Source organism: Lygodium microphyllum, chromosome 17, assembly GCF_053477565.2.
Source record: "Lygodium microphyllum isolate KBCC chromosome 17, Lygodium_microphyllum_v1.1.10, whole genome shotgun sequence".
Lineage (NCBI taxonomy): Eukaryota > Viridiplantae > Streptophyta > Polypodiopsida > Schizaeales > Lygodiaceae > Lygodium > Lygodium microphyllum.
In genome coordinates, this window is record NC_141151.1 from 112,732,503 (window position 1) to 112,749,901 (window position 17,399).

The 17,399-nt window shown below is 42.7% G+C and overlaps 1 protein-coding gene across 1 annotated transcript; it reads left to right on the forward strand.

Annotated features, from left to right (window-relative positions):
* Positions 1 to 322: 322 nt before the first annotated feature.
* LOC148022260 (uncharacterized) lies at positions 323 to 16,609 on the forward strand. Its single transcript, XM_087696824.1, has 5 exons — positions 323 to 461; positions 552 to 587; positions 16,052 to 16,200; positions 16,297 to 16,379; positions 16,491 to 16,609. The coding sequence occupies exons 1-5, from the start codon at positions 323 to 325 to the stop codon at positions 16,564 to 16,566; spliced, it is 483 nt and encodes a 160-aa protein (XP_087552950.1). The 3' UTR covers positions 16,567 to 16,609.
* The last annotated feature ends 790 nt before the right edge of the window (positions 16,610 to 17,399 follow it).

A 17,399-nucleotide genomic window follows, 5' to 3' on the forward strand; every position in this document is an offset into this window, starting at 1 on the left:
GGAACAATGCACTCACCACAAAGGCCTGAGGATGGATTCGGCGGCTCCTCTTCGCCCTCTGTACACTTCCTCCTCTTCTTCATAAACGGCGATAGTGGCGGTGAGAAGCTTTTCTTCTCCCTCTTTCTCTCATTCTCTCCCTCTCCCTCTCAAATGAAAGATGCAGTTTGCTCTCCCTTTCGCTCTCTCTTTCGTTCGTTCGTGCAAAATGACGCATTCGGGTTTCGGCCCACGTTTTTTCACCCAAGTACCGTTGCTATTTGTGTCGCATTTGCGATGCAAATAGCGACGCCACTAATTTACATTAGAAATCGTCGTTGCTATGCGCCTGTATCCTTGTAGTGATGATCATGGTTGGTTTAGAGAAGATATAGATACTTTGAGAGAATGTCTTGGTTCTTGGAGAGTAAAGTCTAAAGAACTCTTAGGATCAAACTCAACTCCATTAGAGCATGTTGCAGGTATAAAGTCTTTTCAACTTTCCTTTTATTTGTGTATTTATGATATCTATATTTTAATTGAATAATGTATATTTTTAATATCAATTCCAGGTTTTGAAGAGTTCTTGGATGATATTCTTTATCATGGTAGCCATGAAGCTTTTTGGTGCTACATATATGAATGAATAGTCTCAACATATGTTAATATCAAAACAAACAACAAAGACAATGAAATTTCTTATGCAAAATATCAAAGGTGGAGTTTGTCTACATGGATACTCATTCATATAACAAAAGAATAGCTTGACAAACTTATACCAAAAGAAAGGATGATAAGAAAATTTCACAAATCTCTCTTTCCACCTAATGGATACTTAGTGAATCTTGATAGATGTTATGAATGTCCAAAATGAAGTGCATTAGGTCTCTTGCAAGTATCATGTGTTGATAGATCAAAAGAGTTGTGGAGCTTTTCTACAAAAGCTAATGATTTTACATGAAAAATAGCAACAATAATAAAGGAAATAGTTATAGGAGGGAAGAGGTTGAGATACAAGAATACAACTAGTGAGGAAAGAAGAAATGTGAAACAAAGCAAAAGCATTACATTGGAGAGCTCATTCTAGCAAGTGAATTAAAATGAAAATGTGTGTGGTTTTCTATTGTATGCGACCACCTAAACGATCTAAGGCTTGCACTTTTTGCTTTGTGTTGGTGTCCTAAGCTTGTTTGGCACACAAAGACACAAGGCTTTCCTAATATCTGCATTATGTATGGTGTCTAGGTCCCACATCCTCGTGTAAAGTGGCACCATGATTAGTATAGTGCTACACTTGACCTAAACCATCTCAGGCTTACACTTTTCACTTTGCATCAGTGTCCCATGCTTTCCTTGGCACACAAAGACCTAAGGCTTTCCTCATGTATGCATTGCTCATTGTATTTGGGTCCCACATCCGCATGGCTCAACATTAAGAGGCACCATGATTAGTGTAGTGTTGCACTTGACCTAAATAATCCTAGGCTTGCACATTTTCACTTTGTGTTGGTGTTCGATTTTTCTAGCACACAAAGACACGAGGCTTTCCTCATGCTTGCATTGTGCATGGTGTCCAGGTCATCCCATGCCCTTGTGGCTTGGCACCAAAGGGGTACCATGATTAGTGTAATCATGCACCTGACCTAAATAGATTTTAGGCTTACACCTTTTGCATTGTGTTGGTGTCCCTAGCCTCATTTGGAACAAAAAGACACAAGGCTTTTCTCATGCTTGCACTATGGATGGTGTGTGGGTCCCACGTCCTCATGGCTTGACACCAAAGGGGCACCACAATTAATGTAGTCATGGACGTGACCTAAGTGAATTGTAGCTTTCTCATTTCAAGGAGAGAGGGGAGGAGAGAGAGAGATATAAAAAGGAAAAGAGAGAGAGAGAATCCTGAGTTATCTTATATATATCTATTAAACTTAAAGGTATATGTACCATTGAGAAAACAATGCAATAGGAAAGTATGTGTAAATCATATAGAAAGCTCCTTGTTGAAATATGTTCATACGAGCTATTTAGTGCCGTTTTAGCCAGGTGAAAGGTGATTTATGAAACTAAAAAACATGTCAAGAATCGCATGATGAGGGGATTTTCTTGAGCTGCTGCACCAAACACACACTGTATACACAAGAGGAAGCTCGCTCAAGAACACAAAAAGAGAGATGGAGGCCAAAACGTTTTCTTGTTGATTTTTTCTTCTTCTTCCATACACTATACAATATATACAAAGTATAGATAAGATACAACATAAAGGAAAGTGGCCTTTTGAGTCAAACAGTGCATACCGACTACGTTAATCCACTGGCGCTATACACTACAAGATATAGGCCTTATACCGACATTAAAAGCGATGAAAATGCAAATAAAAAAATTTGCCCCCGTCGTCGCAAAAAGCGTCGTTATTGGCGATGCCATAGAATAGTCGGAATCAGTGTCACTATCACCATCGGTAGTGCCGACGCTGATAGCGACGGTTTGCGACGAAAATAAGGACATGAGCTGTAAAATTTACGATGCTAATAACAGGGGGAAAAAATTTGTGGAAGGGCAGCAAGCTACCCTGCCACGTAGAGCATTGTGTGCTTTGTTATAGCCATACAAAATAGTTTCTGCACTGTGTACAATGCGCTTGCAAACAAAAACAAAGTATAACACTGATACATGAAATAAATACATGATCGCATAATAAACGATTGGTACAATCATGACAAGATATCACTAATACATCGAAAATATCTACATAGATCAGGCGACCAAAAAATAAAGGTGTGTGAGCTCGAGGGATCCAAGGGCGAGCTACATATCCTCACCCTCCGAAAGCTCGTCCCGTTGCAAAGGAGCATCGAATGGACTCTGCAAAAAAAGAAACAACACATTAGTCCACCATACAATAATGCATTCTAATTAAACATGGTAACTACGGACAAGAAAGATGAGTGACTTACAGGGCTGTTGCGTCTATACAATCGGTCGATCAATGATGTGAGACCATGCCTCTCTGCATATCGAGTTGCAAGGCCGGTCGAATCACGATTTGTAATGGAGTGCTACAAAGAAAAAAAGATGCTAACTGTTAGAAACATGATTATCAGTACAAAGGATATTGCAAAAAAATAAACAAGCAAAACAAAAGAAAAAATTACAAAGTCCTCCAAATATGTTCTATGGCCGCCACTCCCAAGATGATGGACCACTCCGGCCTTGAGTCGTGCCCTCGCCGCCTCGCACTGTTGACTCCAACGTCCTGGAGAGTCTGTAGTCTCCTCCCTTAGTCGGTGCCAGTCGTTCACATCTAACCACTTACGCTTTGCAGCCCCACTCTTGATTGCCTTGCGTGCATTGGATTGTCTATGTGACATATATGCACGCATGAAATCCATCATTTAGCCGGTAGAAAATCTTACTGAGGCTGGAACTGGAAACTCCTCATGCAAGGATGCTACTATGTAGTCCTTTCTCCCCTCTGGTATGTTCTTCTAATGATCTAAGACATTGTGCTGAAAACTTGTTGGCACAACTCTCTCATGCGAGCCATCACCCTCCTTCCCTCATCATTCATGATGATGGCTCTTGACTTATCATCGACTAGATATCCATATCCCCCTGGGGTCTACCTAAGATGGGTCCTCTCCCATCTACATCCACGCTCCTTGGCATATCTAGGAGACCCCTGTGCATCCGGTGTACCGACCCGGGTAATATCTCTCAGAGTGGCACCCCTATTGCCACCTGCCTGCTGACGGCTGAGCAAAAGCGGAGTAACTGGAGTAGACGTCCCCACATGTGTGACAAATCATGGAGGTGATGAAACTCCAGCTGAATGACGAGACGGAGACACCACGTCCGTGCCTCCATAGCATCCACCTGAGCTTGAGCCGCGCTCCCTGGAACCGCCACAAGAGCGAGGAGTCACACCTGTATCCTTTGTCGACCACGGGCTCATTGCATCTGTATCTCTGCAGCATCCCCCTGACCCCGAAGCACTCCCTCTCTCTGGCCCAAGTCTAGAGCGTCGAGCTCGTCTGCTCTAAGTTGAAGCATCCAATCGCGCTGAAGTAGATCTAGCAGAGTGCCCTGACCAAGACCGAAACAGCTCCTGGTCTGAGTCTCGCAATATGGTCTAGAGACATGCGTGTGAAGATATCCTATAACGCCTCATTGATCATCTCTCGACTCATCCTGAAAATGTCACCTACACAGAAAAAAAATGATGTTAGAATAATCAATTTAAATCATACAAAGCACAGTAATATAAATCCTAAAAAAAAGATCTCACTTAAAATGCATATCTTATGTACCCTTATAAGCGATTGGTCAACGGATTGAGTAAGTGGATACTCCAAGTATGAAGTATCCTATGGTGCCATGTCAATATCCTGACACAACTCCCCATACATTGGAAGGTCGATAGACATGTCATCACAAAAGGATGAGTCCACCTCATTCTCAAAGAATTCTTGGACTCCTGTATTTCCATCATTGTTAGCCGATGCTGGCTCCAAGATTTCCGTGGCCTCCACCCCTTTGCAATATCGACCCCTCTATTTGCATATTATCTTCATCTATGCTCGGAACATCACTTTGATCATATACTCTCGCATTTCAGGGAGTTGAAGGTATAACATAACACCATCGAGGTTGTCGGGGGTTTGGATAGAAGATTTACTATTCACAAACATGTACACGAGAGTTTAAACCATTGTGACATAAACCATGTCGTAATACAATTAACAAACAAATAAGTCCATGCACATGTTCACAATGGGCCTGCAACACAAAGGTGTCTCGCAAATCCGTCCATTTTTTTTCAAAATCTATTTCGAGAAATCTAGATGGACCTTCTCGAACTATTGCTCCAGCTCCTCCAAGTACCGCTTTGAACCATTGCACATCGAATAGTATCATGGAGAAGCTACGGTAATTTACCGTAACAATACTTTGCAAGTTCCCAAAATACTCCATCTCATCCACAATCGTGTTTGGATCTGTTGCTCGTCGCCAGCTCTCTTGCTTAAACCTTGCCATGATACCACAGTCCATTGTGGAGTGCATTTTATCAATTATACGCTCCATGTAAAAATGCCATCCGTGCGACCATGCTGCACTATATATTTTGTATTGTACATTGAAACACTCAAATTAGATGTTGCATATAAAATTCAAACACGCAAAATCCTAAATCCCTCATCACCTTTGGACTACATCCCCTCGAGAATTCCCACTCCTCCATTGAGACCTCTGTCCCTTCGTGAGATGCTGCGGTCAAAGCTCCATGCAACCATCGCATTGACATGAACCAAGGTATATCCTTCATGCCCTCGGGATATCGAAAAGGTCGATGATGCGTACTACGTCGGAATTCAACTCGCGTTTCCTCTCGATCTTGCCTAGCGATCTGGTACTTGGCGAGCCACGTCTCCATAGAGGCATAATGCAACATACAAAAGTAATTCACCTTCTCCTCCATTGAGGCATCCATTCTTTTTTCTACCCCATTTCCAACCACCACATCTCTAGTCAGTCTATCATCATCCTTCAGTGACCATAGCATTTCGTTGTCTGGATCCACCGTTGGTAGCCATTGTGAAATATGCACTAGCGCCTCAAACACCAAGCAACCTTCAGCCATGCTACCTTCTGGCCGAGCTCGTTGTCGCATAAAGTCTTTCAAGGTTTTCATGAAGCGCTCCAAGAAGAACATCCATCGCGTATGGACATGGCTTACAATCTCCACTTCATCCACAGGATGCACAAGAAGGTGGATTTGTATCGTGAGCATGCTGATGGGCATGTATTTCTCAAAGAGATAGACCGTCTCCACTGCTCCCTACCTCATGGATTCAATAGAGGACATTTATCTCCTTTTGTGAGATCCATTGCACCAAAGTAGACAACCTGTAAATGGCCGCGCATATTTTTGGAGTAAGACATCGTGCGATCGCGATCGGTAGTACAAACTACCACAAATGAGAAAGCATTATGAATAATGGCTACACTCCAAATAGCAAAATGCACACGCCAATTACAATCCATTTGTAGTACAAATCTGACATATCTTATGGCAGTCATGGGATTTTATTCTTGATAATTGGTCGTCTTTAGAAAATGCAGACCTGAGACAACGCATCATACCCGTCAGAGTGCGGATAGACTTAACTACTTGCTTCACAATGTGCTCTTCTTTAGTGGACAAAATCCAAGGAGCGCGAGGTAGCTGCACACGACCATCAACACTCAACTGCGGCCAAAGCGCCTCCATCTTACCTATCTCCTTCAAATCCATTGGTGCCCCTATAGTGACTCTCTTTCCTGTGATGTGGTCCCATATCAAGCTGCCCACATTCTTGAAAATATGCATGGGATCTAACAAGTGGTTGAACTGTAAGTGGGTCCAATATGGCAACTCGTAGAAAACTAAGAACCGTCACATTCTGTTTGGATATGATTTTGCATGGACCATTTTCAGCTCATACCAGCTCGCGACGTTCATACGTGTTGGATGTCGTCCAAGAAAACCTTCCCTGAGTTCATGATCCTCTGGAAAGAAAGCAGCGTGTCCTTGATATACCATCTTCTTCATGATTCATGACCTTCGGGAGTCTAACTATGGCCTGTGCAATGGACATGCATGATCACCTGAGGTAACTAGACCTTTTCCAACACCACGACCCAGTGAATACAAGCTTGAATGAGATAAAATATAGATATTATGAACAAGAATGGAGGCCTGCTCACTTGAGTACTCTTCAAATCCCGGAAAGTCATGCATCGTCCACATGAGAATGGCTCGAATATTGGCTGACCACTGACCATTGTGCCTGCTGATATCTTGCACGGTGATCCCCTCCCACAAAATCTTAATCTCATCGACTAATGGACAAAGATACACATCCATATTTTCGACTTTGTAGCGGCTGGGGATGAGTAAACTAAGGATGAGATGTCCTTTCTTTGTAGAAAGCCATGGAGGGATATTGTAGTTGACAAGGACTATAGGCTACACATTGTAAGAAGCTGAACGCAGACCGAATGGGTTCACACCATCCATTGCAAGACCGAGCCGAAGATTCCTTAGCTCTCGGGCAAAGCCTAGGAAGATAGAGTCAATGTGGCTCCATGCGTGTGAATCCGCTGATATTAGTTGAGAACTCCATCCGTGGACCTATTCTACGCATGCCACGTTGTCAAGCTCACTTTGCCCGATGTATGAAACATGTGGTTTATGCGAGGGATAAGTGGAAAGTATCTAAGAACTTTTTGAGGGATGGTTTTCCCTTGCAAGTCTTGTCGATACATGTGAGCACCACACTTTGGACATGTCTCCATAGTCTCATATTCTCCTCGAAACAGTATGTAATCGTTGATACATGCATGGATGTTGTTGTAGTCCATGCCAAGCTTTCGTAAAAAATGTTGTGCATCATCACAAGACTAAGGTATGGTATTTGCAAGTGGTAATATATGATATTTCAATAACCTGAAAAAAATCATAAACACCTTGAAAAAGCACAAATGTTTTTAATAATAGTGTCGAAAAAAAAATCAAGGAAGCGTATGTACAAGGTACATGAACAACTCGGTCACACTCGTATCGCTCCACCCGTATTTTGCTTGCATACTTAAGAGTGAAAGCAGTGTCTTCAGGCGAGATACTTGGCACCCATCATATAATGTTATGGATGCTTTCTCACTAAGCGGATCAGAAGTCTCAACATCCATGGGAATCAATGCATCGATCATTGCCTCCATCTCAGGCTCCAAGATTGTAGGTAGGTTTGGAAGGTTGCCTGTCTCCTCTGGCATTGACGGTATAGATTGGCCTTGCAAGTGGTGGATTGGCTCATGCACTCCATCCATTGCACGCCCACAAACTCTTATAATTGGCCGCAAAGGGTGCACTCCTCCTTGGGACGAGACATCACCTCCCTAGATAGAAATTTGCTAACGAGACCCAATATTATTGTATATGCTATTCAATTAGCTTGCGAGTACAATGCATGATTGATATTAACTTTTCTTACTATTTGCTAAAAATCTGCAATTACCTGATCAACTATCTCAGAATGCCAAATCATCGTAGGTGTTCTATTAACAATCAGCGTTTTTGTCTAATTGTCAGCTTGCATTGAGAGCAAGGACATGGGACACACTGATTAAGATACACCTAGCGATCTTGAATAACAAGACCTTCACCGTTTTTCATTTTGTCTACATTACGACAAACAATTTGTTTTTGTTATCATTCTTTTTTTCTTAAATTATTATCCTCTCCTTCCATTTCTCTCTTTTTCTATGACCACAACTACAACTACGACTACAACTACGACCATGACCACGACCACGACGATGACCACGACCATGACCACGACTATAACTACGATTACAAACAGCACCACCATCACCATGACCACGACCACGACCACGACTACAGCTACGACAACGACTACGACTATAACCATAGCCATGACCACAACCACGACTAGACTACGACTACCACGACCATGACCCACAACCACGACCACGACTACGACGACCATGACCATGACTAGGACCATGACCATGATCACGACCACGAGTACCATGACCACGATTACGAATACGACCACGACAACGACCACAACCATAACCATGACCACAACCACAACTACGACCATGATCATGACTACGACCACGACCATGACCATGACCATGACCACGACCACGACCACGACCCGGACTACGATCATGACCATGACCATGACCACGACTATGACCATGACCATGACCACAACCACGACCACGACCACGACCACGACTATGATTACTTTCGAAGCTTCTCTGCACCCAATGCCTTTGTGAAAATGTTAGCTATCTGATCCTGTGTGCTAACATATACGAAGTCAATCTCTCCTGCAAGTACCTTCTCTATCACAAAGTGGTAGTGCACCTCAATGTGTTCTGTCATAGCATGGAACATTGGATTTCTAGCTAACAATATGCTGCTCATGTTGTCACAATGAATAACAACTGAACCATCTCCTTGCACATCCAAATCACCTAATAACTTTTGCAGCCATACCACCTCACATGTTGCCATAGTAGCACCTCTATACTCAGCCTCCGTACTCCATAAAGGACCTGTAGGTTGCTTTTTTATGCTCTATGTAACTGCTGCACTACCAAGGGAAAACATGAATCCACTAGTAGATCTTCTGTCTGACATGCTACCAGCCCAATCTACATCTGTGTATTCAAAGACCTATAGGTCCTTCCCTGCCTCATTAAAAAGTTCATAATGTAAAGTGGACTTCAGATACCTCAATATACGTCTAACTACATCCAAATGAGGCTTTTAGGCATCTCCATAAATTGCCTGACAAGGCCAACATCATAGCTCAAGTCTGACCTTGTGAGATTCATGTAAATCAAACTCCCTACTATCCTCCTCAACATAGTAGGGTCTTCTATCTCATCCCAAATGTCGGCACTCAACTTCACATTTTGCTCCAATGGTACTGAAAGAGGCTTACATGGTGTCATACCATACTTGGATAACATATCCAAGCCATACTGCCTTTGGGATAGCCATATACCATCATCACATCTGATCACCTCAATACCAAGAAAGTATCTCAACTCACCCAAAACTTCCATCTCAAACTTCTTCTTGAAGGAGTTCATACCTTTAGTAATCCCATTGCCACTGTTACCTGTAATAATCAAGTCATCCACATAGATGACTATGATGACCAAACCTACATCTCGCTTTTCCACATAAAGTGAGTGATCAACATCAGAAATACAAAATTCAGTATTGACAAGATACTCTCCAATCTTGTCAGACCATGCTCTTAGTGCTTGCTTCAGCCCATAGAGTGCCTTCTTTAACCTGCACATAAATGTGGGATGCTCTAAATCCTCATAACTTGTTGGCTGCTCCATATACATTTCTTCTTGCAATTCACCATGCAAGAAGGCATTCTTAACATCCATTTGTTGCAAAATCCAACCTTTGGCTACTGCCAAGGCAATCACACACCTAACAGTTGCCATCCTAGCAACTCGACTGAATGTCTCTTCATAATCTGTGCCATATGTTGGAGTATAGCCTTTTGCAACCATCCTAGCCTTATACATGCTGACTAAACCATCTTCATTATGCTTGACTTTGTAAACCCACTTACAGCCAATACCTTTCTTACCCTTAGATAAGGGTTCCAGATTCCAAGTCTTATTGGCTTCTAATGCAGCCATCTCCTCATCCATTGCTGCATTCCAATGAGCATAACGAATAGCGTCCTCAAAATAAGTAGGCTCAATGTTCTCAACTAGTTTCACCATATAAGCATAATGGTGAGCTGCATAACCTTCAAAACCAAATCTTTTAATAGGATATCTGACCTTGCTAGATTTACGTACCACCGGATCACTAAATGGAGCCTTTACATTACTGTGAGCTCTCTGTACACCTGGTGTACTAACTAAAGGAATACCAAGCTCATCATCCAAACTCTCTTTGTGGGGCTATTCCTTAGTCTCCGAGATCAAGGACTCACTATAGGTATAGTACCAAATGATGTTTCTCGTCCATTAAGACTCCTTGATTCTTATTTTTCTTTCTACAGATAGCTGTTTTGATCATTATCATCATCTAATACATCACCATCAGGTGCATACCAGCTGCCCATCTCATCAAAGATAAGATCCCTCCTCACTCTGAACTCACCTCTGCCAAGGTTATAATAGTGATATCCTTTTTTATCTAAAGAGTATCCAATTAAAATACATTTTTCTACCTTTGGATCAAGCTTCTTCTGTAGCTCATCCTGGCACATGAACATATGCAACACATCCAAATACCTTCAAGTGTGATACATCAGGCTTCTTGCCAGTAAAGCATTCTTCAGGACTCATCCCATGAACTGTAGCTATGGGGGTTCTGTTCATAATATAGAGAGTAGTATGGACAACTTCAGACCAAAAATATTTTGGCATATTCTTATCAGCCATTAATCCCCGTGCAACTTCTGCAATATGCCTCCTATTTTTTCTTTCTATAACCCCATTTTGATGAGGGGTATACCTGCAAGTAAATTTTCTCTTTATCCCATGAGTCCTCAAGAAGCCACTAAACTCATTAGAGAGCTACTCTCCTCCTCCATCTGATCTCAAGCACTTCACTTTTAAGCATGTTTCTGTCTCAACAACTGCCTTAAAAGATTTGAAGTGCTCAAACACATCACTCTTTTTCTTTATGAAGTATACCCATAACTTCCTTCAACATTCATCAATAAATGTGACAAAGTATTTGCTGCCACCAAGAGATACATTATGTGTAGGCTCCCAAACATATGTACGCACTACATCAAGTATTTTTCTACTCACTTCTCTATCATGAGAGAAGGGTTGTCTTGTTTGCTTACCAAGCTCGCATGCTTCACAGACTTTACAAAATTCTGCAACTCCTGCTCTACCATTTGGCCAATAGACACTAAATTCTTTGTTATTGATGGCACATGTAATACATCTATCAGACCATTTGTCTAGCCATCATACAAGGATAGGTGAATCTTTTTAATGTGTGAAACTGGGTGGTATGAATCATCACCCGTATACACATAACCTCAATTTTGTATATCTTGCATCTCTCCAAACCATTCAACATGACTGGTCATATGATTAGATGCGCCTAAATCGACATACCATACATCATCATGTGTCCCCTTTCCTGTAACTACATTCATCATATGCTGCATAACAAACAGACGTTCATTTTTGTCTTCATTCTCTCATGAAGATGATGCATAGTTTCCTTGCTACAATTTACAAATCTGAATATCATTATTCTTAGCATAGCAATGGGTTGCAATATGGCCTATTTTGCCACAATAAAGGTAAAAAATAGCAAAATTTCCAAAATCTCTATTTTCCCATCCACCTCTTCCTCTAGAGCTCCTCATACCTCTAAAGTTTCCTCGACCTCCTGAAACCTGCATTTCACCAAATCTCCTTCTTGAACTTGAGTAAAATTCTTGAATCTGTTCCGGAACTTGAGTAAAATGCTTAAACCTAAACTTGAGTAAAATTCTTGAACCTGTTTACCATTTTCTTCAAATGAGCGACCCTGCATATTGATCTCTTTGGTAATCATGAGAGAGATCGGCTCATCAAAATTTGGAAATGGCTTCTGTACGTATATTGGAGTAACAAATGATTTCCATGCCTTCTCATTATCAAGGCCACTCAAAGTCGATGAAATCAAATCATCATCATTAGGCATTACATCAATTGCTATTAAATTATCTGCAATGCTTCTCATCTTCAACATTTTTCCTTTATTCAAGGCATTCAACTCTTGCTTGAGTTGAATCTTTCGTGCCTTTGTATTTATTGAAAACATGTTCTAAAAATTTGTCCAAGCTATGTGTGAAGTTTTTGCATCCTTGATATGTCCCAACATTGTATTATCAATGACTACATATAACTAGTACATCACATTTTTGTCTTTCACATTCCATTCTTTCCATGCTTTTAATTCATCTGCAATTGGAGGGATACCCAACTGTGGCTCCTTTTCTTCACGTGAAATAAACTCATAAAGGCCCTTTCCAATGAGGTAGTTTGTCACATGGAACTTCCATGAAGGGTAGTTGTTCTTATCGAGCTTCTCAATAATGGGATTTTCACTGTTCTTTGCCATTATCACAAACAAGGATACAACACATTAAGCTAGTCTTTTGTAATCTTACACAAAATGTAGACATCAATACAACAAGCAACCTTTTTCACTAATTGCTCAATAGTACATGTAATCTGCAACCGCTTTGTAGATAAATCTTATGTTTTCTTGCCGGAGGATCATGAACTCAGGGAAGGTTTTCTTGGACGACCTCAAGCACGTATGATCACTGCAAGCTGGTACGAGCTGAAAATGGTAAACCCGGATTCACATCCAAATGAAATGCGACGGTTCTCAGTTTTCTACGAGTTGCCATATTGGACCCACTTACAGGTCAACCACTTGTTGGATCCCATGCATATTTTCAAAAATGTGGGCAGCTTGCTATGGGACCACATCACAGGAAAGAGAGACACTGTAGGGTCACGAATGGATTTAAAGGAGGTAGGTAAGATGGAGACGCTTTGGTCGCAGTTGAGTGCTGAAGGGGGAGTGCAGCTTCCTCGCGCTCCCTCGGTTTTGTCTACCAAAGAAGAGCGCATTGTGAAGCAAGTAATCAAGTCTATCCGCACTCCGACGGGTATGATGCGTTCTCTCAGGTCCGCATTTTCTAAAGATGACCTGATTTCTGGGCTAAAATCCCATGATTGGCATAAGATATGTCAGGTTTGTGAATAGAATGGATTTTAATTAGCGTGGACATTTTGAAATTTGAAAAGTGACCATTATTCTTAATGCTTTCTCATTTGTGGCAATTTGTCCTACCGATCGCGATCACGAGATGCCTAACTCCAGAAATTCGCGGGGCCATTTACAAGCTGTCGACTTTGGTGCAATGGATCTCACAGAAAGAGATTAAGACGTCCTCTATTGAATCCGCAAGGCGGGGAGCAGTTGAGACGGTCTGTCTCTTTGAGAAATACGTGCCCACTAGCATGCTCACGATACAAGTTCACCTTCTTGTGCATCTTGTGGATGAAGTGGAGATTGCTGGACCTGTCCATACGCGATGGATGTTCTTCCTGGAGCGCTTCATGAAAACCCTGAAAGGCTTTGTGCGACAACGAGCTTGTCCGGAAGGTAGCATGGCAGAAGGTTGGTTGGTGTCAGAGGCGTTAGTGCATATCTCACAATGGCTACCAACGGTGGAACCAGACAATGAAATGCTATGGACGCTGAAGGACGATGACAGGCTGACTGGAGATATGGTGGTTGAAAATGGGGTAGAAAAAAGAATGGATGCCTCAATGGAAGAGAAGGTGAATCGCTTTTGTGTGTTGCACCATGCCTCCATGGAGACGTGGCTCGCCAAGTACCAGATTGCAAGGCAAGATCGAGAGGAAGTGCGAGCTGAATTCCGACGCAGTACGTGTCACCGACCGATTCGATATCCTGAAGGCATGGAGGAGATGCCGCGGTTTATGTCAACACGATGGTTGCATGGAGCCTTGACCGCAGCATCCAGCGAAGGGACAGAGGTCTCAATGGAGGAGTGGGAGTTCTCGAGGGGATGTAGTCCAAAGGTAATGAGGGGTTTAGAATGTATCATATCTAAATTTGCTTGCTACATCTAATTTGAGTGTTTCAATGTGCAGTACAAAATATATAGTGCAGCGTGGTCGCGCGGATGGCATTTTCGGGTGGAGCGTATTGACAAAATGCGCTCCACAATGGACTGTGGTGTCATGGCAAGGTTTGAGCAAGAGAGCTGGCGACGAGCAACGGATCCGAACACGATTGTGGATGAGATGGAGTATTTTGGGAATTTGCAAAGTATTATTACGGTGGATTATCGTAGCTTCTCCATGATAATATTCGACGTGCAGTGGTACTTGGAGGAGCTGGCGCAACAGTTCGATGAGGTCCATCTGGATTTCTCGAAATAGATTCCGAAAAAAAATGGATGGATTTGCGCAACACCTTTGTGTTGCCGGCCCATTGTGGACAGGTGCAACTAGGCATTTTCTTGCTAATTGTAATAGGACATGGTTTATGTCACAATGGTTTGAAGACGGTTTGTAAGTGTTTGTGAATAGGTAATCTTCTATCCAAATCCCCGACAACCTCGATGGTGGTATGTTATACCTTCAACTCCTCGAGGTGCGAGAGTATACGATCAAAGCGATGTTCCAGGCATAGATGAAGAAAATATGCAAATAGAGGGATCGAAATTACAAGGGGTGGAGGCCACCGCAAGCTTGGAGCCTGCATCGGCTAACAATGATGGAAATACAGAAGTCGTAGAATTTTTTGAGAACGAGACAGACTCGTTATTTTGTGGTGACATGTCTATCGACCTTCCAGTGTATGCAGAGTTGTGTCAGGAGATTAACATGGGACCATAGAATACTTCATTCTTGGAGAATTGTATTACTCAATTCGTTGTTTAGATCTTCCATAAAGGTAGATAAGATATGCATTTTAAGAGGGATTTTTCAAAAATGATTTTATTAATGTGCTTTGTATAGTTTAAATTGATTATTCTAACATTATTTTTTATCTCTGCAGGTATCGACATTTTCAGGATGAGTCGAGGGATGAGCGATGAGGAGTTTCAGGAGATGATGGCACGTATGTCTCCAAATCAGCTCGCGAGATTCAGAGAGATAGCAGATCAGGAGCTGTCTCGTTCTTCGTCACGGCGCTCTGCTAGATCAGTTTCAGCGCGATCAGATGCTTCAGCTTCGAGCAGACGATCTCGACGCTCGCGACTTGGGCCAGAGGGATGGACTGCGACTGCAGGAGGATCAGGGGGGTGCTGCTGTGGAGACACGGACACGGTGTCTCCGTCTCGTCGTTCAGCTAGAGCTCGGTCACCTCCAGGATTTGTCACACCTGTGGGGACGTCCACTCCAGTTACTACGGCTTTTGCGCAGCCATCGGCAGATGTCACGCCTTTTGGTGGCACTCCTTTTGGTGGCACCCCCTCTGGTGGCACACCTTTTGGTGGCACACCCTCTGGTGGCACCCCTTTGAGTGGCACTCCGGGAAAGGGTACCCCCGTCGGTACACCGGATGTTCAGGCGTCTCCTGGATATGCCCAAGAGCGTGGACGGAGATGGGAGAGAGCCCATACAAGGCACACTCCTAGGGATTATGGATACCTAGTGGATGGCAGGTCAGGAGCCATCATCATGAATGATGAGGGGAGGAGGGTGATGGCTCGCATGAGGGAGTTGTGCCAACAAGTTTTTCGGCACAACGTCCTGGATCATTGGAGGAAAATACCGGAGGGGAGCAAGGAGTACATAGTAGCATCCTTGCACGAGGAGTTCCTGGTGCCAGCCGTAGTGGATAGATTCTCTACGGGCTGGATGATGGATTGCCTGCGTGCATACATGTCACATAGACGATCCGACACACGCAAGGCAATCAAGAGTGGGGCTCCAAAGCCCGAGTGGTTAGATGCAGACGACTGGCACCGACTGAGGGAGGAGGCTACAAATTCGCCAGGACGTTGGAGTCAGCAGCGGGAGGCGGCGAGGGCACGAATCGAGGCCGGATCGGTACATCATCTTGGGAGTGGCGGCCACAGGACATATTTGGAGGACTTTGTAAGATTCTCTTTTGTTTTGCTTATTTGTTTTTTTGAGATATTCTTTGTACTGACAATCATGTTTCTAACAGTTAGCATTTTGTTTTCTTTGCAGCACTCCATTACAAATCGCGATCCGCAAGGCCTTGAGACTCGATATGCGGAGAGGCACGGTCTCAAATCATTGATCGACCGATTGTATAGATGCGGCGGCCCAGTAAGTCACTCATCTTTCTTGTCCGTAGTAACCATGAGATATTTGAATGCATTATTGTATGGTGGATTGATATGTTGTTTCTTTTTCTGCAGAATCCGTTTGATGCTCCTTTACAGCGGGAAGAGCTTTCGGGGGACGACGATTTGTAGCTCGCCCTTGGATCCTTAGAGCTCACATACCTTTAGTTTTTAGTCGCCCGATCTATATAGACATTTTCTATGTATTAGTGATATTGTTTTATGATTGTACCAATCGCATTTTATGCGATATTATGTATTTATTTCATCCATCAGTTTTATGATTTCAGTATACATTCTTTTTGTTTGCAAACGCTTTGTATGCAGCAGTGCAGAAACTATTTTGTATGGCTCTCATACAGCACACAGTGCTATATGTGGCAGGGCAGCTTGCTGCCCTGCCACAAATTTTTTTTTTCTCTGTTACCATCGCTATTTGCGGCGCAAATTTACTGCACGCATCGCTATTGTCGTCGCTATCAGCATCGCAAATTCTCCGTAACCGTCGCTATATGCGTCGCTATTTACGTCGCAAATGCGACGCATATAGCGACGGTTATAGCGACGATTCTATGGCGTCGTCAATAACGACGCTTTTTGCGACGACGGGGGCAAATTTTGTTCTTTGTATTTTCGTCGCTTTAAACGTCACTATAAGGTCTATATCTTGTAGTGTCTTGAATCCTGAACTGTCATAACTTTTGATCCAGAACTCCGATTGACAAGCGGTTTTGACACGATTCGAGAGCACGACGAGAGCTACGCTTTGATCCATAACTAATACTTAAAATTTGAACAAGTTCATGTATCAAATCATCACTTGTGCAAAGAATTCAATCAAGTATAAACAATGAAACAACTTATCTTCCTTGTTGTTGCTATGCATCCATAGCTCTGATATCATGTTTAGAGAGAGAGAGAGTACGAGAGAGATACACAAGACATGCTCCCAAAGAATGATTCATATTGATGTAGAGTTCGTAT

Bases quoted from the DNA above. Each gene is read 5' to 3' on its own strand.
- LOC148022260 (XM_087696824.1), top strand. From the start codon at position 323: ATGCGCCTGTATCCTTGTAGTGATGATCATGGTTGGTTTAGAGAAGAT. The intron at 462-551 runs GTATAAAGTCTT...TATCAATTCCAG, and splicing joins TCCATTAGAGCATGTTGCAG to GTTTTGAAGAGTTCTTGGAT. The intron at 588-16,051 runs GTAGCCATGAAG...CCGAGTGGTTAG, and splicing joins GGATGATATTCTTTATCATG to ATGCAGACGACTGGCACCGA.